Here is a 25,663-nt window from a genome sequence, read left to right on the forward strand (position 1 = left end):
CAATAGAATTATGCCTACAGGCAGTCATTGAAATATATTAGCAGTTCTTTAGCAGACCAGTAACAATAGCTACTCAATCACCTGAGTTAACTGAAGTTTTTGAAATGACTTTTCATCAAAAATCAAAATGTTACCTTAAAAAAAAAGCTTAATAGAACGGGAAGGGACTTTTTAGTTGCAGGTATTTTTCTTAATGCTTGATCTCGCAAAAGAAATCAATGTACTCAGTTATGTCTGTAAGTCGGTCTGTCCTTTGCTTTAATACATTGTCTAACTATGAATCTGCAAGTGCAGGTGGAAAATATTCTAATTTTATCATCAGAAATACACTAATATTTACCCCTTACATCTCCTTGGTGTAATGAGTTTCATAGACAGCAAGAGCTATAGTTTGTGTAAGAGTATTTGACCAAATTGTGAAAATCCTTTCAGCGAAAGAAAGATTTTTGACAACTCCACTTTCAAGTAATCATATCTGTTGGTCCCAGATTAGGGCAAAAGAAATCTGTTTTAGTTTTCAGAAATGTAAATAAAGTCTCAAATTGCTGGGAGAGCTTGAAATTCTTTTAAACCATTTTTTTCTTACAGGGAGGAAATAAAAAGTGCTTTAGGAATATCTGTCAATGTCTTTATTAATCCTACTTAACATAAATGGAAGATCATGTTTTTTGCAACAGGTATAGTGTTCTTTAATCTTCTGGTCTGAGCAAAGGGGATGGGGGAGGGGTGAGACCTCTTTGTAACAAGTCATAATACTCCAGAGAATAAGTACAGTCAATTCTGCTTTAACATTTGCTTTGAAAACATGAATGTGTTCCCACATGATTAATATACTAGGGAGTAACTTGAACTTAAATTTCCGAATTTTGCTTAGGCAGGATTGCATCCACGATAAACACTAGGTGAGCACAGAAAAGTACAGCCACTTCCAAACAGGAGCAGAGGAATACAAATACAAATACACACATACATACACACACACACACACACACACACACACACCTCAAATACATACCAGCTACCTCAGTCCACCTCAGTCCACCTTGTGTGCCTCAAAGCCGCACCCATCCACGGCACGTGTATCAACTTCGCATCGATGTCAGGTAAACCTACTGCATAATAACTCACACTGCAACCCTGCACGTGGCTTCTGCTCTCTTCAGTTTTTCTCTCCTTCCTCTTAGCCTACCTTATATTTTTCCTTCTCTGTTCTTTTTCCTCTTTATTGTTCTTTTTTTCTCACTCTTTTTCTCTCACTCCTCTTTGTTCTTTTCCTCTCACAGAGGGTGGCAGCTGTGGGAATCAGTTGGCTCCCACAAGGAATTTCAGGGTTTTCTTTCAAGGTAAAGTATCATGTTTACTATAGAAGGTATATATTTCTTAACCATTTAACATGTATAAAACTGTCTCCATTTTTGTTAGATTCCTATCTTTCTTTGTGTCACTGATGATGTTTTTGAGTGTTGTGCTTGGAACCCATTTTTCCATTTCTCCCTCATATGATTTTGCATAGTGAGTGGTTTTTAGGAGCACATAGGTCGTATGTTGAATTATAGCAGAATTGATTGAAGGCACTTTGAAATTCATATAGCTCTTTACCTCTATCATCTGTACTCTCTCTCTCGGGTCTTAGACATATGATATGGAAGCTAAAAACAATCTGCAACTATAATCTCTTCTCAGATCACGAACTCTTGCAACCTGGTAAAAATGTCCTCCAACACTGGACATCTTTGGACTGACCTCAACTATTGATTCCAGCCCCAAGCTTCAAGAAGCAAGTCATAAAAACTAAAGAAGTTTGAAAAATAAAGAAGCAAGTCACAAGTCAGGATTGTCAGGAACACAAAGGTGACTTTTCCACTACCTGAGGTTTAGTATTTCTTAAGGAGACAATGAGGAACATCACTAAATTCATAATTATTATACCAACTGGTGTTCATTATGCTATTGCTACAGAGTTCTTAGTAATTTGAAAAGTGTACTCCAGGTAAAGGTTAACAATATAAATAGACTACTATTTATCAATGGTAAATTTACTTTCTCCAAGTTTACCTCTGGAAAGATGCAAGTTGACTTCAACTTCTTACGGAAAACCATCCATAATGACGTCAGTTGATTTAGGAGGTGCAGGGCCCAAGAATGTATTAAAACACTTTCAACAATTAGGTTTTTCACTGCTTCCTTTTTCTTCAAGTGTCCATAATTCTCATTTTGGCTTCTCAGAATAGCTACAGAAATGAGTCTAAGAGAAGGGCAGGGCAGTGAAAAGGAGGGCATTCAATTTTCTTATAAATTTTATCAGTGTGGCAATAAACTTGCAGCTTCCTATTAAGGGTTTGATGGCATTAGTCCATTATCCTCATTGACTCCAGTCTACTCAAGAGGTTTCCAGAACACTAGCAAGAGAAGTACCATCCCTGCCTTTGAACTATGCTAGACCCAAAAGGCCTCTTTTTAAACTGAAATACTACCTATTATGTTCAATAATTTCAAAGAGCCCTGTTGACAGGTCGTATGGATAGGAAAAACTACAAAAATAAAAGAGGAGGGGGCATTAGGAATCATGGGAGACAAAGAGGGTGGTGGTGATGGAGACATGAAAGAGGGGAGGAACAAGAGAAGATACATTGGTCTGAATCTGTTCCAGGTCCTAAATGAAGAATTCCATTTCAAACATTCTATAGGGTTATTGAGTAGAGAGAGTAACTATAATCTTGGCAGTAAGCATTATCAAAATCTTTCCTGCTTTCTTCTTCATGTATATTTTTTTTAATTTATTTATTTATTTTTGGCTGTGTTGGGTCTTCATTGCTGTGCGTGGGCTTTTCTCTAGTTGCAGCGAGCGGGGGCTACTCTTCATTGCGGTGCGCAGGCTTCTCATTGCGGCGACTTCTCTTGTTGCGGAACACAGACTCTCGGCGCGCGGGCTTCAGTAGTTGTGGCTCGCGGGCTGAGCAGTTGTGGCGCACAGGCTTAGTTGCTCCGCGGCATGTGGGATCTTCCCGGACCAGGGCTTGAACCCGTGTCCCCTGCATTGGCAGGCGGATTCTTAACCACTGCACCACCAGGGAAGTCCCTTCTTCATGTATTTTTATTTTTACTTTTAGGGATGGTGGGACACACGGTGTAGGTTTTACAATGAGAATGTTTCAGATATATGTAATGCATGGTGTACACTGGCAATTGCTCACAAAAATGTTTCCTACTTTTTCTGGGCACACAGCTAGACTATATCTCCAAACTTAGAGTTTGATGTGGAATGAGAGACAGGGTGAGCCATTTCTATGCTTGTCCCAGAACCCCCCACCCCTTCCCCAATGCATGTCTCCATGTCCTCTTGTCCTTCTAGCTGAGATGGCACAGACCCCAGCACAACCTTTGGAGCCACGTGCTGAAGAGGACAGAGCCTCATCAGCTTGGTTCCTGAATGACTGCATGGAGAAGCACAACTCCCATGAACCTGAACACACACATACGTGACTATAAAAGGAGAAACTTCTGTTGTATTAAGTCACTAAATTTGGGGCCTATTTGTTACTGTGGCTTAGCCTACTCTTATACATTATGCCTTCCAAATTTTTGGAACAGTGATTCTCAACCAAGGGAATTTTGTCCCTCGGGGGCTATTTGGCAATGTCTAGAGGCAATTTGGGTTGTCATGAGTGGGGATGGTGGTGGTTCTATTGGCATCTAGTGGGTAGAGGCCAGGTTTGCTGCTAAACATCCTACAGTGCACATGACTATCCCCCACAGCCAACATCTATCCAGCCCCAAATGTCTATTGTCCTGCTGTTGCAACACCCTGCCCTAGAGAGCTTAAGAAGAAGATCAAAATCTCTGAGCCCTCCGCTAGACAATAAGAGGAGATTTACAGTAACAGTGTAGGAGTAAAAGAGGGGCTTTAGAGTGAAACTTGGGTTCCAGCTCCAGTTCTACCACTATTTACAGACCTTGGATAAGTTCCTTTACTCTTTGTACATGCAATATTCTTGTGCTAAAAATAAGAAATGATAGTACCCACAAGATGGGGCTGTGGCTTTAAGTGCTTAATGCAGTGCCTGAAATACGGTAAGTACTCAAATATTAGTTGCCGTTAATGTTGTTTTTTGGTGTTTTTGTTATTAAGGCACATATCTAGAAAATTTAGAAGTGGTAGCTATGAAGTATGTTTACAGCTGTTCGGATTCATTGAGGTGGCAGGTGTGGTCACAGAGTTTAAGGTTTCACGTCGGTGATACTCACTGTCTACCGCGCTCCCAGAAGAATCTGACCAATATCGTTATTTTGACTAATTTCCCTAAGTTTTGACTCAAGATCTAGCCAGAACGATTTGGAGGAAATAAACTGACATCATCATTAAGTATACACGAACTCGTGTGAACAGCCCACAGCTACTTTTGCACAGCAACTCTGCAAACCTCAACTCACTTTGCTTTTACTAAATGCTGCCCACCTTGGCCTATTTTCGATGTTCATTAGCAATTAATCATAAGGTATGGTCAGAACATTCTAAATGGACAAAAGACTTAAAAGGCCAGGTCCCTGCCCTCCCTCCCATATTAGGCTGCAACCAGTAGGAGAGATGAACACTCAAAATCACTATGTTCTCACCTTCTAAGTTTCTGTCGTTGTTAAGGTGACAAGAAATGAGAGTGGGGTGGGGTAGGGTAGGGAAGGAGGGGGGCAAAACAACAACAAAGAGGCATGGAAACAGTCAAAGCGAAGTTTGGGGGCCTCCTGTAGAGTGGTTAGATGTGCTATTTGAGGAATAACTTCTACATAAGCATGAAACTACTTAACAGGTTTGCTTCCAAATTACCATAGATCTTAAATGGTTTTAGGAAAGATCTCATTCACCCACCGTGATAAAAGTCCTTCGAAGGAAAAATAGACCCATTCAAACAAAAATGCTCAAATGCCATGTAAAAGAAAAAGTACATTATATTATGTCAAGTACTACAGCATAAATTCTTTGTTAAACCCACCCACATAATAAGCCTTCATTAAAAACAATCCCTGACAAGTCCTACACTCTAGCGTTGAACACATACTTCCCTCAATATTCAAAAAATCTTAGTCTAAATGAAACTCATAAAAAGTGCCAGTTTAATAACTGTTATTTAAACTGGAGGGAAAGTAGTGAGTGAGGACATCTGCAAATAGAAAGACAATAAAATCTATGACAGTTCACCACATCTCAACAGCCTTTTCCCTTGGTTCAAAACCTTTCTCCTCTTGTCAAGTATGCTAAGCAGTTATGGCTGGTCCAGGGAATGCCCATGTAAAGCCATCCTTTCACGGCCAAGGGAAAAGAGTAGCAGAGACATACACGGACGTTTCCACACCAAAACATCTTATCTCTCCAACAGAATCCAGGAAGCCAGGCTTCAAGAGAAACCACCTCCAAGCTTGACAGTGTTGTCCTTGAGGGGTGGCATAGGACAAAAGCCCACTCAGATTCCATTTTATCCAAGTCTTAGTCACCTCACCAGCCTAAGACCTAAGTCTCCAGGCAGAGTCAAGGGTGGAGTCACTGCACAAATGCCCTGGGCGTGATCACTGGGTTCCTTCATTCACTCTGCACAGATCTGGGAGAGGCTCGCTTCCCAAGCGTGAGAGTTCTCCTTCCACTAACGGATACCTCCGGTGCTAAGGGCAGCCTCTTTAAGCTATGGCAACAGGAAGAATAGCTTTCAATGTGCTTCATATCACTGAGTGTGTGGAAAGCATCCTTCTCTCATCCACCTACCCTGCCACTGTCTGTACTATCACACGATAAACAAAGAGTCCGTGTGGACCAATAAATACAAGAGCTGGGGGTTGGAGATCAACGGTATAATCCTTGTGTAGCAACAGGTTTTGAACAATGCTGAATGCTTTCAACAAGGATTGCTTAAGGCTTTGGCTCTTTAAATTTTACACAGTAAAGCTATAATAATCACTTCTTAACTTTTTAACACACTGTAAGGATAAAGGTGCTCGGAAAAGGATTTTAGCTTTCTGGAATATGATAGGAAAAAAAAAACTCACATGTTACTTTTAATATTCTACCCACTTTTTCCTCACTAAATACACGTCCTCAGCATCCCAAAAGATGATTTAATTTAGTATTTCTTATACTTCAAAGATGCCATTTTGTAGTAGGGATGTAACTTCTAATTACACAGTATTACATAATGCTATGAATTATTTAAAAACTTTCCTAAAAAGGTTAAAACAGGCCATGAACTATATCTGGGGCCAAGTTTATGAGACTGTCAAAGGCTCTTTTATAGATCATTTAGAAAGATTAAAGAAACCCCCTCTACACATGAGAGTCTCTGCTCAGTCAATCTAACGTCCCATTAAACATGAAAGAAACCCTTATTTCCTACTTTCCAGCTATGAATTTCTCCCTCTCCACAAATTGTATCATTGGCGATTTTACTTTTAACTTTTAAAACTTGCTTTCATACTTATTATCTCATTTTATCTGTGAATGCTATTAGGAGCCATATATAGAAATGGAAATAACAGCTCTATTGTTTCTTTCAGTATGGGTGATAGTCAAGACCTCACCTCTCTCTCTCTCTCAAGTGTCAAGTGTACAAAAGCAAATCACTAGGATGTCAGGCAAAGGAGCAGAGGATGGAGTAGCCATGGGGAGGGGAAGGGGGGACAGAGAAAAGGGTCTGGGGAGGATGCAAGGGATGAAGACCAATAACAATAAGAACAGTAACATTTCTCAGTTAAATTTTCAGAAAGCATTAGGAATTCATTTTTGAATTCCTAAACGGCATGGGGAAGAAAAAAAACCCAATATATTTGGGATTATTTCAATACAATGTCTCTACGTAGGGAAAGAGAGACATACATCCTCCTTTGCCTTGTAACTAACATCTGGGAATCCTATTGCCCAGATAAGGTCAGCAGGATCTCTTCTCAGAAATAAGCTACTCTGATGCTATTTGGTACCATGTTGAGCTATCAAAGCACACAGTATTAACATCTTCTAAATCAGTGTATGTATCAATGACCTTTCACAAAGATGTTTCTTTTTATAAATTCTAAGAACTAAACCTAAACCTGAGTGGTGAGGATTATGTATGGATAGGATATACTACAGATAAAATGTACCGCTTACAGGAAAATTCATTAAACCGAGACTGATTATTGAAGGATATTAGTTAGTGGGAAGTCAATAAAGTAGAGAGTGTGGACAGTCCGAAACTGTGCTACTGCATAAGTGAAAAATGACTTCCCAGTTATCTCTATAAATGATTAGATGTTTTTTTCCAGAAATAATTCTTGCTTAGAAAGTCAACGAACAAACTCTGTCTCTTTGTGTCGTGAGAGATTATGGTAGGTTGTTACTAAGTAGCCCTTTTCCCAACCGAAAATTCTGCATTTGAAAAATTGAGAATGTTAGAGAACTCAGCTAAAGAATTATAAAAACAGGTTAGAAATGGATCAAGAAAAATGGATTTTTAAAGGAGCTGACGCTTTGTATTTTAAAAGAATACCCCTCATAACAGTCTTTATTGGGTAAGGTTGCTGCAAGCTAGAAAATAATTGGTTACTCTCCAAAAAGGAAAGAACTAGATAAAACAAAATTTCACGATTTTGTGAAAATTGTGATCTTGAGAAACAGAGGTGGTCACACACAGAAGTGTGTCAAGAAGAGGCTGCAGTGACCAATCCTGATCTGAAGAGACTCTGCACTTTCCTAGGTGGGGAGGGGATGTGACTCGAAGCATCCCGGTGACTTTGGAGCAGAGCAGCATCTACTTCTTCCTACCCGGTGCCTCCTTCTATATTTGGGACATTTCTCCCAACCACCCTCCCTCCAACAACCTTCTTCATCTCTCCTCTCCCTCTTACGTGTCACCTCAGATTTTCCGTGGGTTCCTCAGAAATAATCCAATTGCCTTCAAAATAATCATGTTGGAATCACCCATTTTAAATTACTTTTTCCTAATTAAATTTCTGCTGTAGTGAATTACTAATCTGTTTATTTTTGTGAAAGACTTCAGGTAAGACAGCTAGAACTGGGCCAGTCGAGAGTGGTTTGTTCACTCTCAACCAGCAAATTCAGAAGAGGCCCGTGATGATGATAGTTTCCACTTATTAATCGCTTACCACGTTGCAGGCGCTGTTGTGTGACCTTTTTATGTATTATCAAGTTGAATTCTCATAATAACAACCCTATAAGGCAGGTATTATTAGTTGATTTTACATTTGATGAAATGCAGGCACAAATTCATAGTCTAATACAGGGCTTGGCGAACCATGGCCCTTGGGTCCAGCCCAGCCCTAAAGTTTTCCTGGAACTTACACGCCCCTTCATCGACATAGTGTCTGGGGCTGCTGCTGGGCTACGGTGGCAGGACTGAGCAGTTAGGACTGACAGCTTAGGGCCCAGAAAGCCTAAAATATTTACTATCTGGCCCTTTATAGAAAAAGTCCACTAACCCCTAGTGTAAAACACGGCTAATGCAACGATAAAGGAAAAAAGACAAGAACATTTGGAGAGCTTGGAATAAAACTTCTGCTGAAACTTTCTTAGAAAAAAAAATCTGTCTTGATCTGTTTTCTTTCATACACATCTTACCTTATTTCTTCTCACCTAAGGTTTGTCAATCAGCCTCAGAAAAAAGAGTGTTCACAGAATCCCAGCTTAGTCACTGAAGGTTTCTCTGTCAGTACGGTGAGTTTTGATGAAGTGGTAAAGTTTCCAAGAAAGAAAGAAAAAAGGACAGACCAAAGAAAGCTTTGACAACCATAAATTTCCTGAGAGGTTCCAAAATTTTGGGCAGCTCACAGGTATTTCTTCTCAAGTACAAATGACATCATTGATGAAATTAAAGAAACAATTGGCCTGGTTTATTCTACATTTGGTATCACATATTGTTTTGGTTGAGCATCAATTGATTTTTCTATTTTTACTGGGAAGTTATGTCATAACTATTTTTAGTAGACAGTGTCTGGTTCGATCATTTGTGGAACTCAACACACAATCGTGCCTTAGAATTTGTTTTTCCCCTAAAGCTATAAGAATGTATGTATTTGGTGGAGAATGTCCTCATCAGCAAATATACCACCACTTTATTCTGAAACACATTTTAGATTAAAAGTTCTAAAATCAGGAAGAAGGCACTAACGGATGAAAGAATCTGGGATAGTACTAGGCAGCAAAGGGAGTGTAGCTTTATAATAATATCAATTTGCCTTTGAACTATTAATACTAATATTTTAAATCATTAATTGAGAATGAATTAATATCTGAGTGGCTCTGGTAATTCTTACTTTATCCTTGAAAACAACTCTAAATCAAAGTCAAATTAATAATTGAATAAATCAACTATACTCCCACATAAAATAAAAACTTAAAAAAAAGAAAGGATACAGAGAAAACAACAACAAATTAATAATTGAATTTCCAGAGTCTGCGATCTGGTACCCGAGCTGAGTTCAATTTGCAGGGAGTCAAAGAATTTATGCAAACTTGCTTATCATAAAAGAAGTGTAAATGCCTAAGAACAAGCCCAGGGTTTTTCTCTATCTTTCACCACCTTCCCTCAGATACCAACCAATACAGAAAACAGCATCAAACGGTAATTCCCAGGCTTGTTTGCATAGAAGAATCACCTGGGGAGCTTCCATAATTTCCTCCTACCCGCAGACCACACCCCAGGCCCAGGAAATCGGTCTCTGGAGGTGAGACACAGGCATCTATAGATTTGGAAGCTCCAGACACCAGGAGACAATTGTGATTAAGGCGAAGATAGCCTGATGGGCTCAGTCAGTACACACCTGACACCTGCAAGTCAGGAAGCCTCCATCCTCTGTCTGCTCCACGCTCTGCCAGAGACTCTCAGACCTTTGGGGCAGGATTCACTAACACAACACACCGGTGTATGCACTGGTATCATCATTCTTACTCCTAGCGTGTAATCAATTTGTGAATGCAAATATTAAGAGGATCTTAACACAGAGAGGATGGCCCTAGGGTTTCTCTTAAGTTATGATCTGTTTAAACATTCACACCACTCTTGCATCTTAGAAGACACCTGGCTTTGCTCTTTATTTTGCGAACAGGTTGATCCTGCAGGACAAACTTTAGAAGCCGACAATCTGCCTTACCTCTACGATGCTTTTTAAATCTTGCACGTAAGTCCTTTCGGTCTCCAGAATCTCCTGCACCACTCTGTCCACATAGAGCAGCTTGGGGCTGGTGGCTGATTCTGCCCCCGTTTTGGCCGCCCCGTTGGTGTCCACTCTGTGCTGGGCCCAGGGCTGCCTCTCACTGCCCTGGTCCGTGTTCTGTTGCGCGGCTGCACCGTCCCTCGGCAGCTCGCTGCTGGAAAACGGCCTGGCTGGCATCAGCTCCAGCTTTATGGCCCCTGCTTCCTTATCCTGGGGAAACAAGCCCAAGTGGCTGTTTGAAACTAAGGTCATTCTGCTGCCAAAGGAACCATGGCTGTCCCGGGAGGAGGCCGAGGACGACGTGGAACCAAAGCTGACCGGGCGGTCGCTGTCGGAAAGCTCCATGGCTTTCAGTTGTTGGGAGCAGCGGGAGGGCCTGGCTGTGGTTTTGGGATCTGGAGCTTGTGTTACAGCTGATGACACTTCAAGACGCAACTGGTGCACATCTATACGCACGAGAAAAATAAATAAGGAAAAGGACAAGATAAGCAAGGTAGGCAAGTATTTTGAAATTGTATCAAACAGAAAGTTTAAATGCGGTTAAAACCTAGCTCAATCTACGCAGTCAAAAGCAAAAAGGTAGCAAGTTAGTCATAGACGGAAATGTAAAGATACCCATGGGACGCTGAGTTGCAGAGTTGGAGTTTCTAAAGCATCACATGGAAATGCATCAGAATCAGAGTCTCCGGCACTACCTCGGACCTACTGACGGTCAGTCTGCGTTTTACCAAGACGCCAATGCCATGTGCGCACACTTTAAAGTTTGAGAAGCACTGCATCCACGGCCTCAAAGTGTGAGCACCTGGGCTGACTAATAGAGCAGATTAGTCCAGATCTACTAAATCAAGGCTCAGGGCTCAGGGCACAAGGAACCTAGAGCTTTAACAAGCACCACAGGTGATGCTTATGTATTTAAAACACATCCTACGTGATTCTTACGGTCTTTTGAGAAGCACTGTTTTAGATTTTAAGTATTCCACTATAATTCCACAAAATTTTAAGCTACCAACCTGGAAGCACCACTACTTGACTTAACGACGCTGACAATTTTACACTTTACTTGTACACAGCATTAAAGAAAGTGTCACATGGACAATAATTTTCTAATGCTGGGTAAGAAAACCCAAAATATTGAGACTCACATCCCCGTTAAAACTTAACCGTCCCATCAGAACATTTCTCCAAATCTCTTCTTGAAAGCTGGCATTCCATTTGCGGTATACATGGAGTTACGCTGTTACAGAGTATATTTGATGAACTACACGTTCTGCACGTAGAGTTCAATAACATGACAGTGTGACCATGCAATTAAATAACAGCACTTAAATCTTGGGTCCAAAAAAGACCTTTCATGGACTTTAAACTTGCAGAAGCTATTTTGGTGAAACACACAAAGTTCCAATCTTCTTCATTTGAAACACACAAAGTTCCAATCTTCTTCATTTGAAAGGCAGGATCCACACTGCATCCCCCTAGCAATGCAGGTTTACAGAAACAAAATGCCTCGCAATAAAGAGAGTGATTAGCGAAGAAATTTGTTTCATTTCAAAATCTACCAAAATCCATGTTTATAGGTCTCGTTAGAAAAATAAGAGAGGGAAACTTAGGTATGGAAGGTTATAATAAGACAAATACAATAACAAGAATATAGACTAATGATCGTCTTTTCAAAAGGAACATGAATTGGGTTTGACTCGATAATAAAGATCATCAAACAGCTGGTACCAATATTTCCAAAATAAAAAAGAACCCATCAAGTCTATATCCTTCAACATCCAGACTTTTTCTAGATAGTTTATATCCATGGTAAATATTTGTGCAAGATTATACTGCAATTATTAAAATTATGAATGTCAAGTAAAGGAACTAATGGGTCAACAAGAAGGAATGGTAAGAAACGTGCAGAAAAGCAGTAAATTACCAGCATAACCACTACCACGTGGTATATTTGCCCCCAATTTTTAAAGCTTTTGCAATATTCTTTCTGCTTGCTCCATAACGGCTTTATGGCCTATAAAACATGGATTGGTTATAGTAGTTAACATGCACCTGTGCTGAAAATCCAGCTCCAACCTGAGTGCTGGAAGAATCCAAGCAGCAGCCGGGCATTTAGGTATGTTTGCAGCAAAGGATGCTTACCCATGTCTCGGATTGGGGTTAAGCAAGTCCTGGGCAGTTCAGATTAGGAGCAGACACACCATGGCATCCATCACAACCATAAGCATGAGGCTGATGTCACTTTCAGGAAGGGGCACTAACTAATATAAGTATATAAGGGTTCTTTAAGGTCCCAATGGGCGAATGAGGCTATGAGTTAGGACCAAGCATAAGTTGGATGTACTATTCTATATGAAAGAGCATCTGGAAAGGTCTAGATCATCTATTCCCCATAGATTTGGATACACTGGTCTCCAGGACAACTTCTGATTTTCTGACCGGATGAGAATCAACCTTCTCTCCAGTAGAGAAAACCATATTTGACAGTAACATCACTCTTGGCAAATATTCATTATCAGGATGGTGAAAAATGAGCACAACAGAGAGACTCATTTCTTTCCTTACTTTCACTCCAAGTTAGCCAGCCAATATTGGGACCAAGGGATTACAGAGGCACAAATAATTACCAGATGTTTTAGAGGAGTCCATGTTGGGCTGCTAGGGCTGCTAGTGCCTTTTATACTTTCAAAGGCTGGAGAGGGTGGGATATGATACTCGGGTCAACAGGGATCCCTTCATGGACGAATCTTATATACCAGCATCAGTTGGACCTGGTTCCAAGGAAGGCTTCCTATGTCCCAATACCAGGCCTTGTGCTCTAGGCCACTGGGCCAGTCCATTCAGAGTGCCAACTGAATAGAATAAAATAGAATATTTGAGATATTTGGTATCTCTAGTATTTAGCCAACTTGGGGTTTTCTGCCCCAAATTAAATACTTTCCAAAACTGCCAATGACAGAAGTGAAACATTTAAAGCTAGGTCATATAATGGCATATAATAGGGGACTGCATTTGTTAATGGATAACATTTTTTACGTTGATTATATAATTATAGTTTTCCCACATAAGGAAATGTACCTCATAAAAACTGTCTAGTCTTGTTCTCACCTCCTTCAAAATAATTGAAGATTTCCACTCTGTCTGGCCTATTCCTCCTAATACAATTCATCAATCATTAATATTTATCTCTAGAGCTGCACTTCTCAACACAGTAGCCAGTAGCCGCATGTGACTACTGTGCACTTGAAATGCACCTCATCCAAATTGAGATGTGCTCTAAGTGCAAAACATACGCCAGCTTCCAAAGATGCGGCATGAAACTGATAAGCGTAAAATACTTAACTAATAATTTTTGTATTAATTATATGTTGAAATCATTATATGTTGAAATCATACTTTGGAATAGTGGGTTAAATAAAAGATCTTCTTAAAATTATTTTCACTGGTTTCATCTTACCTTTTAAAAGGTGGCTACTAGAAAATTACAAAATATATACGTGTGTTGCATTGTATTTCAGTTGGACAATAATGATCTAGAAATCATTGATCTAGAAATCTTCTCGATAATTATATTATTCTGTAAGATTTAAACTTACTTCCTTATCAATCTTTATTCCAATAATAGTGAATGAAGAGGTAAATACAATTTGAAGTTTATCTTTTTGTACTCCATTCGTTAATATACAATATTGTTATGAGTTAGTGAAGATAGAATTGGGAGACAAGGGCTGTGTACTGGATATTGGGGTAGCTGGTTTCCCATGATAAACTGAAACACGAGAAAGAAAACTGTAGAGCAAGAAAGCTTTATCCGGGACTCCCCTGGTGGCGCAGTGGTTGAGAATCCGCCTGCCAACGCAGGGGACACAGGTTCGAGCCCTGGTCCGGGAAGATCCCACATGCTGCAGAGCAACTAAGCCCGTGCGCCACAACTACTGAGCCTGCGCTCTAGAGCCTGCGAGTCAAACTACTGAGCCCTCGTGCCACAGCTGTGCTAGAGCCTCCATGCCTAGCGCCCGTGCTCCACAACAAGAGAAGCCACTGCAATGAGAAGCCCGTGCACCGCAATGCAGAGTAGCCCCCGCTGGCCACAAGTGGAGAAGGCCCATGCACAGCAATGAAGACCCAACGCAGCCAAAAATAAATAAATAAATGAATTTAAAAAAAAAAAAAAAAAAGAAGCTTTATCCTCCCCTTGAGTGAAAGGTGTTGGTGATTGTGTTAACATTTGGGTAACTTGCTGCTTTGCTTTGCTCTCCTTCTCAAAGCCTCTCTCTTTTTCTTACCAGATCTCAAACACAGGACTAATAATATAGCAACTTCTGAGAACTTGCCAGTCATTGCTAATGGCCCATGTTAGTGGATCTTTTGACCATGAATACCCTAAAGGAAGCTGATTTTCCCGCCTTGAGGGTCTTGGTCCTTCTGACCCTTGGTAAACCTGGACGTGGTGGTGGCGGAAGCACGTGTAGACGGGCCTTGATTCTTACAACTAGGAGTACTGTAGCTTAAAAGCCTTCAAAATAAAAACATTCCTTCTTGTCCCATTCTCAAGAAAAAGAACAATGTGGCTGTATGGCTCCCATGTAGATAACTTCCACACATCTTACTTCATGACAAGCCTGCCTAATTTTTTTCTAGGCAAAAGAGCTTGAATTCCTTGGCTTTTCTTTGTTTGCTCTTCAAACGTCCACTATTTTAATTGCCCTCCTTTGGAATGTCACTGTCAGAATCAAAAGTAGCACTTCTTGGCTCTAACTTGCCTCTGAGGCTGATTTAGGGGTGAAGCAGAACTTTCATTGGCAGGAAAAGTCCATGCTTCTCTGACCATGTTTACAAGTTGAAGGGGAGACTGATGGGGCCACAGCCGACCACACCCTGTCACAACCCCCAAGGAGAGCTTTACAATGCAAGGCAAAACTATATGCACAGGACTTCCCTGGTGGTGCAGTGGTTAAGAATCCGCCTGCCAATGCAGGGGACATGGGTTCGAGCCCTGGTCTGGGAAGATCCCACATGCTGCAGAGCAACTAAGTCCATGCGTCACAACTACTGAGCCTGCACTCTAGAGCCCAAGAGCCACAACTACTGAGCCCACGTGCCACAACTACTGAAGCCTGCATGCCTAGAGCTCGTGCTCCGCAGCATGAGAAGCCTGTGCACCACAATGAAGAGTAGCCCCCACTCGCTGCAACTAGAGAAAGCCCGCGCGCAGCAACGAAGACCGCATGCAGCCAAAAATAGATGAATGAATGAATGAATGAATTAAAAAAAAAAACTATATGCACAGCTGGGAGGAGGAGCGATCAGGACTTCCAAATTCTGCTCATTGCTACTCTAGACTTCAAATACCTAATTGGAGTTCCTTGGCAGGACAGTCATGGACATCAAGAGAAGGTATAGTGCTCAGGACCAGTGAATAACTAAAATTATGTAGTTCCTTGTTACACTCTCTGTGAAGAGGAGGAAATAGAGGGACTAAAGTATAAGCAAGAAGTTATTCTATCAGCCAGCAAAGTTCACTTTGAGTCTTTGGTAGAGCCTCAAAGTTGTAAACTGACTTGATGATTCAAAAATAAACAAACTTTTGAGTCAAAGTTATAAAGATATTCATTTATATATTTCAAAGACAACACCAACTATTTGAGGAGTTCTCCTCTACACATCTCTGGGTTAATAGTGAAGGGCTCAGTAGATAAAAGCTACCAGATATCAACCTCTTCGTTTTCTAAAATACCAACATGATTCTTGTATTAATGGTAAGTCCAAGGCTACAATTACACGTTTTTGCTCAGAGTGTTCAATCCAAGGAACATGATTTTCTTTTTTTTTTTTTTTTTTTTTTTGATTTTCATTTTTATTTGTAGCTGTTTGGGAATGAAGAAGTAAAAAAATCTTCTTACCATGCTAATTTCTTAGTTTTGACCAGTGTACTCTGGTAATGCAAGATGTTAACACTGGGGGAAGCTGGATGAAGGGCATACGGAAACACTTAACTATTCGGCAAATTTTCTGTAAATTAAAAAATTTTCCAAAATAAATAATTTTAAAAAGTCTTGTTACCATTGAAGAGTCAGTAAAGCAAAAATTTGGACAAGAAGATCAAGGATAGGAAAAGCTGCTTTGCAAAAATGCTTTTGTTCAAACAAGAGGTGAGGGGTTGAAAGAGAATCAAAGATTTCTTTGGGCTGTAAAGTCTGATACTAAATATTCAGATTATTTACTAACTGGTTCCTATCCAGTCAGTGAAAACTAAGAGGTACAACGGCTCCTGCTGTTGAGTAGGGATTGAGTTAGATAGCCCTAATTAATGCAACTAACATATTAGCTAAATTGCCTTAGCTAAGGTGGTGACTCCTGAATTTCTATTCGGGTCACAGGCATGTCGGTTTGGTTAGAAGAGGACCTAAGGGAATTCCCTTAAGTCTCTTCATGTAAATACAGTTTTTTTACTTTTACTATCTGCTTTTTGAAGGTGATCTGGTGTGGGAGGTGAAGGAGATTATGGGGCGGGGTTAAAGCTACTCTGTGGGTTGCTATCACTTTCAGGGGGATGGGTAGTTGTCCACCAAAACCCACCCCCCCTTCTTCTTTAGTGAATAGAGTTTCAGCTGAGCACACTTCCCAGCCTCCTGTTATTAGATGTGGCCATGTGGTCACGTTCTCACCTGTGGAAAAGATATATGTCCCTCTGGGGGTCCACTTTTCAAGCATCAGACACTGGTCCTCCACGTTCTTCTCCCTTCCCACGGGGACCCAGATGTGGCAGGGATCTTTGCCTGAGCCATGAACGTGACACCAATGCCCTACAGTGTGGCAGAGCACGAAGACAGAAGGGCCTTGCAATAACTGGGTCTGGATGTGCCCTGAGCCACCCCATTAAAAAGTCTGGTTATCCTGAAACTGATGTGCTGTGGAGAAACCATGTGGTGAGACCCCATTGATATGCAGAGAGAAGCTGAAGGGATGCTGGCTGACCTGGCCCCTGCTGTCTGAGAGTTTCCAGCTCAGGCACCAGATGTGTGACAGAGCAGCCTCTGAGATGACCCCAGCCCTGTCATGTCTGACTGCAGCACCGGGAGACTCTGAACCATACCCACCTCGAAGAGCCTCTCCTGAACTCCCGACTCACAGAAACCTTGAGAGATTAGAAATGATGGTTGTTGTTCCAAACCACTAGGCTCTGAAGTGATTTGTAACGCAACGAGAGATAACCAGAACAACCTCTGTTATAACAGATCCGCCTTACCATGATGTGCCAGAGCTTTAACTCTGTCAAAATTATCCTGAAAAAACAAAACAAAACACACGCCCCTTCCGCCTCACACAGAGCCTCGCAGTTCATTCACATGTGTCATTACCTTTAGAACATTTTGTAGATGGGAAAAAAGATAGAGAGGTTAGGTAACATCATGCTCAAACCTGAACAGTGAATCAGAGACTATGGTTTCTGATTTCTAGTCCATTATTTCTTATACTTGGCTATAGATTCATACAAGAGGGCAGAAAAAGAGCTTAGAGATTAGGAAATGAAGCACTAAACATAAGCTACCTGTATTAAGTGCATGATACCAATGTGCCAATAGCGCGTGTGTGTGGGAAGGAATGAGTATGTGCCCACCTGTGTGTGCGGAAAGAGCTCAGAGGACCAGCCAGAAATCAAGTTATGACATAACAGTTTCTCCTTCAGGGGATTTGCATTTCTGCCCTGGCTCTGTACCATGGAGGTTTGTACTGCGATCTTTGAGTCTCTGGTTTCCTCACGCATAAGTGAGGCAGCTGGACTAGATGTCTTTCCCGGGCCATCCAACGGTGGGGAGGCAGCTCCTACTCTGAAATCAACACCAAGTCACCGGCTACCACATCTGCATGGCCCATTCCTAGCTGGGATCACAGGACAAGCAGTAACCACAAAATAGCAATTTTCTTCTCTATTCTCCTAACGCCAGGTCTTAGATGATGAAATGTATATCACTGACTTTGCCAAAGGCTAAAAACCCTCTATTTTTAATTCAGATTAAATCATAATCTGTGCTCCAGCTTCCTTCCTGTTCGTGTGGAAATTTCAGTCTCAAGGCAGTAACGAAACAATGATAGCTACATACACAGGCTCCATCTGCATGGAGCACGTTCAGTTCCAAAAACATCTCTGCGCATTTCAGAGGGAGGATTAGGCTAAACAACATTTCTTAAAGAAAAAGGAGGAGGAGGAAGAGGAGAAATCCAAATAACTAACAAACACTAGTAATAGCACTCTGAGAAAGTAAACCATCCATAAAGTACACTAAACATTTTCTCAGAGAAAAAAAGAGGAGGAAGAGAATTCAGTGTCTAACAATAGAGATCTGAGTGAATAAATCCATCTAGAAAGTACAATATACAACTATCAAATGTCATGCCCTTTCAAATCCTTAAGTGTGTAGAAAATGGTCATAATTACAGCTGAGTAATATGGGTGGTTTACAAAACATAGGTACAAGGTGATCCCAATTTTGAATTGAAAATACTACTTATTTATTATCCACATGAGAAAAAGATTGAGAGGATATAGAATAAAATACTGACACTGGTTTTACCAAATAGGAGAATGGATGATTTTTCTTTTGATATTTATCTGTAAATATCACTTTTCCTCAATAAGTGTATCACTTTGATAACCTGAAAAAGTTATTTAAAGAAATTAAAAATTACAACCTTGGCTGGTATCAAATATTTAAATATTTTAAATTAAAATAATTGATTTTGTGTTCAACATGATTAATGAAAAGGAATGCCAAATATGCCAAATATATACATCTTCTCTAAAATATATTAGTAACGCTAAATTAAAATAATTTAAAAATAACCAAAAAAAGATTCTAATGTGCAACAGCATTGACTACAATCCATGCCCTTTTCTCTCCAATTATTCCTGCTAACAAAAGGATTTCTTACCAATAAACACTCAACACAGAAACTGCATTTACTTAGTCAACTTTGGTTGCCACCAGACTCAGGCTGAGTTTCATCACTACAGTTGCTAAGCATAAAATTTGCAAACATTGATTTTGTCCCCCCCCCCCCCGCCCCCGCTTAACCTGCATGAACCTCATAAAGGAAGCACATGAAAGTACTCAGCAGTCGCTGCACGAACACTTAGGGTTTTAGTTTTCTCCCCAGCGTCACCAACATCAGCTCTCTAATTTCAACCTAACTTTAAGGGGAGAGCAAATCCAAACCAAAACAAGGCAAACACCCTTGAAGGCAGACTGCAGTTCAGATGGAGGAAAAAAAATCACCTTCTAGACTAATTCCATTGTTGGAGAACTCTTTTCAGTACCTCGCGTTCATAACAGAACAGTTGTAATATATGCAAGCAAGCTGCTGGCCCTGCGCAGTGTGGTGGAGAAAACCCCTGCGACAGTTTCTCACCAAGGCTTGATGGGCTCCGCTGCTCCAGGGGGAAGGACCGAGGGTGTGGGGCATGGGTTCCGCGGGCACATCCACATTTGCACCTACCTGGGCTCTACCCAGGCTGAGCCGCATTGTCTGCCTTCAGCTGATGCAGTGACCTCACTGGGAGCTCAGTCAGGTAAAACCAGAAGCCTTTACTAGTCTGTGCAGCTCCTTCCGTAGAAATATTGCATGAGTCAGCTTTTATCTCTCAAAACCCAACACACAAAGGCTTTACAAAAACCTGATTGGCAACTTTCTCCCTGCCTTTTTCCCCCTGGTGTGCAGACCACAGACTTCAGCATCACTAAGAGCCTTAAATGAAACATGACATCATTCAGCTGAGAAACAGGACAATAGACACCACTGTGGGTAACTTGAAAATGCACACTTCGCTGAGCAACACCCTGCGACTGCCATTCTTTTGTGAACATCAAATACAACCCACACTCGCCTATAGCTGCTTGGGCTCTACCTTCCTGGCTCTGGCCACGGTTCTCATTAAACTCCACAAAAGCGGCAAGGTCTCAGAGCTCTCATATTTTCAAGTTCGCTTCTCGAACTTTGTCTGTTTCAAAGGAAAGGGACACATCTTTTGCATAAGTTTTAAAGTGAAGTTTGGGGGTGGGGTGGAGAATAACACACAGTTGAAGGAAGTTTGAATCCTTAGTTTCCCTTAACGAGACAATTAATACAGTTTTAAGTATGTGAACTTACACAAGAATACATTTAAGCTTGAGTATTTTAAAAACAGTATTGAAAAAGCTATCTGAAGACAAACACCTAAAATGTAAACTTAAGGCATTTCTTAGGAAAACTGTTTAGTTCTGTGACTTTATATTCATAAATACTAAGTAGTGGGCTTCCCTGGTGGTGCAGTGTTTAAGAACCCACCTGACAGTGCAGGGGACATGGGTTCAAGCCCTGGTCCCAGAAGATCCCACATGCCGTGGAGCAACTAAGCCCGTGCACCACAACTACTGAGCCTGCGTGTCACAACTACTGAAGCCCACTTGCCTAGGGCCTGTGCTCCACAACGAGAGAAGCCACCGCAATGAGAAGCCCAAGCACCGCAACGAAGAGTAGTCCCCGCTCGCCACAACTAGAGAAAGCCGGCACACAGCAACGAAGACCCAATGCAGCCAAAAATAAATAATAAATTAATTAATTAATAAAAAAATACTAAGTAGTAAAGACAGAATGATCTTACTCCCCCACTTTCGTAGGAGTTTCGAATTATATTGGGTTTCCATTTCCCTAAGGCTACCTGTCCTTCTTAAAATGCTATATCTATTTTTATATCAAGATTGAAAAGGTTCTTATTTGAGAAAGATATTGAGTTCTTCAGATGAAGGTCTTCAGGAGTACAAAAATATTCTTGAAAACTGATACCACTGCACCATGGAGCTAAAACTCAAAGTATGGGGCTTCCCTGGTGGCGCAGTGGTTGAGAGTCCGTCTGCCGATGCAGGGGACGCGGGTTCGTGTCCCGGTCCGGGAGGATCCCACATGCCGCGGAGCGGCTGCGCCCGTGAGCCATGGCCGCTGAGCCCGAGTGTCCGGAGCCTGTGCTCCGCAGCGGCAGAGGCCATGACAGTGAGAGGCCCGCGTACCACAAAACAAAACAAAACAAAACAAAACAAAACAAAAGTAAACCAGAAACTCAAAGTATGGATTATGCCCATGTATAGACACCTAAAAGTAAACTATTTCAGAGGATCAAAATCCTTTAAATAGAAGTTCCGTTTAAAGCGTTCACTGGTGGTTATGGAAAATAACATTAGCCGATCATCTTTAATACAGCTATTTCTATCATGCCTATTAAGTGATTTTAAACTATCAACATAATAGGATAATTTGTTTTAATGCCTATTTCCTTTCAAATAAGGCTGAACAGATGCAGGGCTACATCAGTGGGCCATTATGGTGGAAATTTATCAATCAGTTCAGAAGACAACTTGTTTCTCCCCCACAAAACTCACCAGTTTGATGGAAATCACTAAGTCACAGATGCTGAAAAGGTAGTTTGAGAGGAAGGGCCCTCCCTGGGCTGTGGGGACTCTCTTAGTCCTCTATTCTGTCCTCCGTAGTGATCGCTCTTGCCCTCCGAAATGACGCCCCCCAGACCCGTGTCCAAGTCCCCCATTTCTGCTGAACTAAGAGTCAGGTCAAATCTTACGAGCCCCATCTAATCTTCCACAACCACTCCAGCCCACTGCTCTTTCCATTTGTTAAACGACTGTTTATTGCACTTAGAGTAAGTGTCACGTGGTCTTATATTTATTTTCTAATCGTCTCTCTCCTACCCTGGATTATTAGCTTGCGGAGCAGGGACCCTTCCGATGCTGTAGGTTTGATATTCATGTGGAAGACACACAGATCTAAACTCTGTGATGGGCTGGTATCTACAGAGGCCCTTGGCTTCTTTATTTTGGCCACGTCACGCAGCATGTGCGGATCTCTGTCCTCCGACCAGGAATCAAACCCGCGCCCCTTGCAGTGGAAGCGTTGAGTCTTAACCACTGGACCGCCAGGGAATTCCCTCTTGGCTTCTTATTGACTCATTTGCTTCCCGTGCATATCGGCAGATGACAAGTTAACTCCTTTATCTTCCAATAAAATTTTATTGTACTTGGATTTTGTGTGTGTGTGTGGCCAAGAAACGTATTTTTAAAAAGCCATTTCTGAGAGATGCTGTGTACGTTACAATGATTTAAAGTATACAGGAGGATGTGTGTAGGCTATTTGCAAATACTACGCTGTTTTATAGAAGAGACGAGCATCAGGTAGATTTTGTTGCTGAATGAATTAACAGATGAGTAGTGCATAGGGCCTAGGAGGGATGATACAGACACAGAAGAGCAGAGAGGAAAGGAAAGGGAGGAGGAAGTTACATTTCTTGAGCAACTTTCAAGGTTCTTTCCCACCAGAGAGCAGGGGAGCGCCTCAGTGTCTCCTTCAGGCCTCTCATCGCCCCACCTCAGCTCTGATGGCTTTGCTCTCCAGGCCCTCCCATCTCACCCCACACATGGGTTGCCCTGGGCGATCAGCAGGTCTTGCAGGTGCCCTGCCGTCTTGCTACTGGACTTTCGTGCATGCAGCAAAATCCGTCCCAAGACATGTGAAAGGAACAAATACTAGTGCCGCTCCTGGCTGCATATTTTATTTGCCAATATTAACGGGAGGTGAAAAGATTGTTTTTGCTCAGCAAAATCTCTTTTTCAATGATAGTGAGATTGGCCACAGATAAATGCACATGTATGCCTTGTTGGGTGGAAAAGACACTCTCACTGGAACGCAGCTCTTGTTAATTCCCTCACGACACTGGTTACAGGAAGCACAGGAGCTATTCACAGTATCCTCGCCAGGAGTGGGAGACCCAGGGGTGAAAGAGCAGCACCCACAGGACATGCCTGCAGCCAGCAGGACACAAACCAGCCGTCGAGTCAACTGCAGGCCAGTCGTGTGGCCTAACTGGAGGGAGACCAGGAAGCCCTGCCATTGACAAAATCCCTTCCCGGGAATCTGCCACAGGGCCTGCAAGTCCACTGTGAGAAACCAGTTCTTTTTGGTTTAAGGTAAAAGTCGTCAGTTAAAACGCTAATATCCCCTGGGAAGGGTTATGGAGTCACTGCCACAGTGGTGTCGTCCGCCTGAGCCTCCTTCTGAGGGTCCACAGGGGTGCTTAGGAAGGAGGTGGGAATGGGGTTGTGTGGCAGGGCTGTGAGGTTGCGGAGAGAAGCACAGACAACACGCAGCTCTGGGGGCTTAGCACGGTCTGACCTAACAGACAGACTTGGCTGACTCTGCAGCTAGGCAACAGCTCCAAGCAGCTGGGCAACGAAGGATGAAAGAATGGCCCGGGGAAAGGAAGGAGGGCAAAGGCATGCATACATTTTTCAGACTCAAGGAAAGATTTTGCTTTCTACCATCCAGGTAAGGCAGATTTAGACAATCATCTTACATTTTCAGATGCAAAGGTGCTAGAAGTTATAAGGGTATTTCAAGTCACAACTAATATTTTATATACGGAGCATAACAATTTAAAGGCCGGAGCGGCGGGGTCGGGGGAGGGACCTGTTTATTTTGTGGTTTAGGACATTGCCGCTGTGACACATTTCCCAATACAAATGGTAAAACCAACTGTTTTCTAATGCATGGGCCACTGACAAAACACTTTTTTTTTTTTTTTGTCTGTTAAGAACATTTTTCTTTGAAAGAAAAGAGCATGAGATTATATTTTCTAAGCGCATGCCACAGAATAAAAGTAAACGTTAAAGTGAGTTGCATGCCAGGAGGTGTCACACATCCCACTGTCCCATTGATGTCCCTTAGGAGGACACGGTGACCTTCCTCCTGAAAGTGAGATATCATGTACTAACACCCATCTGCACTGCAGTCTTTGTTTATTAAAAATCTCTATACACTATTCCAGACTTGTACCCAGAAAATGTCACCAGCTATAAACTGCCTTGCTATTGTTATATAAACCAAACCATATACTTTGCTAAACAAACAAAAGAGCTAATCTGTTTTTTTCTTTCTCAAAGACTATTTTCAAAGTGAAATAATTTTAATGATAAGTGACTTTGTCTTCACAAATTTAAGGAGTGTTTACTCTTAGCAAAAGACATAGGTTTAAGGCAGACACAAGCCCTCAAGTCTAGAAGATAGTAAATGAAAGGAGTATTATTTTTTGTTAGTCCTGGAGTATTGAATCTAACAGAGGAAACCAAACAGTAAATAATCAATAGTTACCAGTATACAAATTATCCAACTGAAAATTTAATTCCTCACATCCCCCATTGCATGAAAATGTCAGTATTGAGGCATCATGGTGAGAACTTTAGAAAACAAACCCACAAATTCACAACACTTTTTCACGGCTCACCCTTACCTTGCCATTCAAGTCACGATTTAACCTCTCCATCATATACCACTCTGCCATGAAAACCACTGAGACGGGCTGGAAGGGCACACATCCTGGGGACTCTGAAATTGTGCTGTTTCAGGAGGTCCTCCGTGGGCTCACTCTCTCTCTGTGATAGTCGTTAGCTCTGTTTTTCATGATGTTTTTTTATTAGGATATTTTGGTCTTCACAGTCCAGAGTCAATGAAATCAAGTCTTAGTTATTTCTGAACTGAACAATTTTTAGACAGCAAGCAAGCAATATGTTACAAATAGTCTTTTGCTTTCAATACTAGATCAGTCCCATCTTTAAGGACACCACGGGAGGACTCGCTGGCTGAAAGCACAATGAGCTAATTATCCCTCTAAGAATGCAGTCTGTTTCCAGACACATTTTTCTCCAGGAGATAACACACATCTAATCCATTCATAACTAAAGGCATTCAACACAATCTATACTTTGGAAAACACTCTTTAAAAAAATGTACTTGAACTTGTAGAAGGGGCTTGGAGACTCTTTTGAAATCCTGCAGCAGTATTTTCCGAAATAATCATTAAAACAAGAATCTATTATAGTTTCAGGGTGACAACCATGGAGGTTCCTAACTCTTATGCCAGCTTGCAAAACCATTTCACATCCTGGCAGGGGAGAGAGACAGCCCCCTTGGCCAGCCTTTTCCCCACAGCTCCGAGAGGATGGAGTGATGGGGTGGGCTCAGCTCGACCTCTCCAGCCGCATCCCCATCCTGTAGATTCCGAGATGGTGGGTTCAGAGAGACCGTTATCAAAAGTAGCGGTGGTGAGGATGTAAGCTTGCGGAGGAAACATAGACAAGCCACCAGAGTGGTTATGAATCAGTCCCTGAACTTGTTCTGAATCTTCCCTCCAGCAACTGCCATCCTTTAGAATCACCACCATCAGTCTTCTTTCCCCAACCTCAAGGCTACCTTCAATGTCACAGTGGCTGACAGCTGAACCTCCAGGTGTGCGACCTGAGAGCAAATGGATTCATCCCGGGGGGAGGCTACCTAATTTCTAGAACTGAAGTGGGGTGGTTGGAGCTTCTATTCGTTTGGTCTCCTTAAACTATTCGCAAGGACAACCCCATTCAGGCAGAAATCTGTAAAAGGTCAAATA

At 41.7% G+C, this 25,663-nt stretch overlaps 1 protein-coding gene across 1 annotated transcript in view; it reads right to left on the reverse strand.

The window, feature by feature from the left end:
* PLEKHG1 (pleckstrin homology and RhoGEF domain containing G1) overlaps window positions 1–25,663 on the reverse strand; it is a 157,633-nt gene that overhangs the window by 78,142 nt on the left and 53,828 nt on the right. The window contains exon 2 of the mRNA XM_060029789.1: window positions 10,126–10,634. Within this exon, the coding sequence (XP_059885772.1) occupies window positions 10,126–10,533 (408 nt within the window). The 5' untranslated portion in view covers window positions 10,534–10,634. The remainder of the gene's footprint in view (window positions 1–10,125; window positions 10,635–25,663) is intronic.

This window comes from Delphinus delphis, chromosome 14, assembly GCF_949987515.2.
Source record: "Delphinus delphis chromosome 14, mDelDel1.2, whole genome shotgun sequence".
Classification (NCBI taxonomy): domain Eukaryota; kingdom Metazoa; phylum Chordata; class Mammalia; order Artiodactyla; family Delphinidae; genus Delphinus; species Delphinus delphis.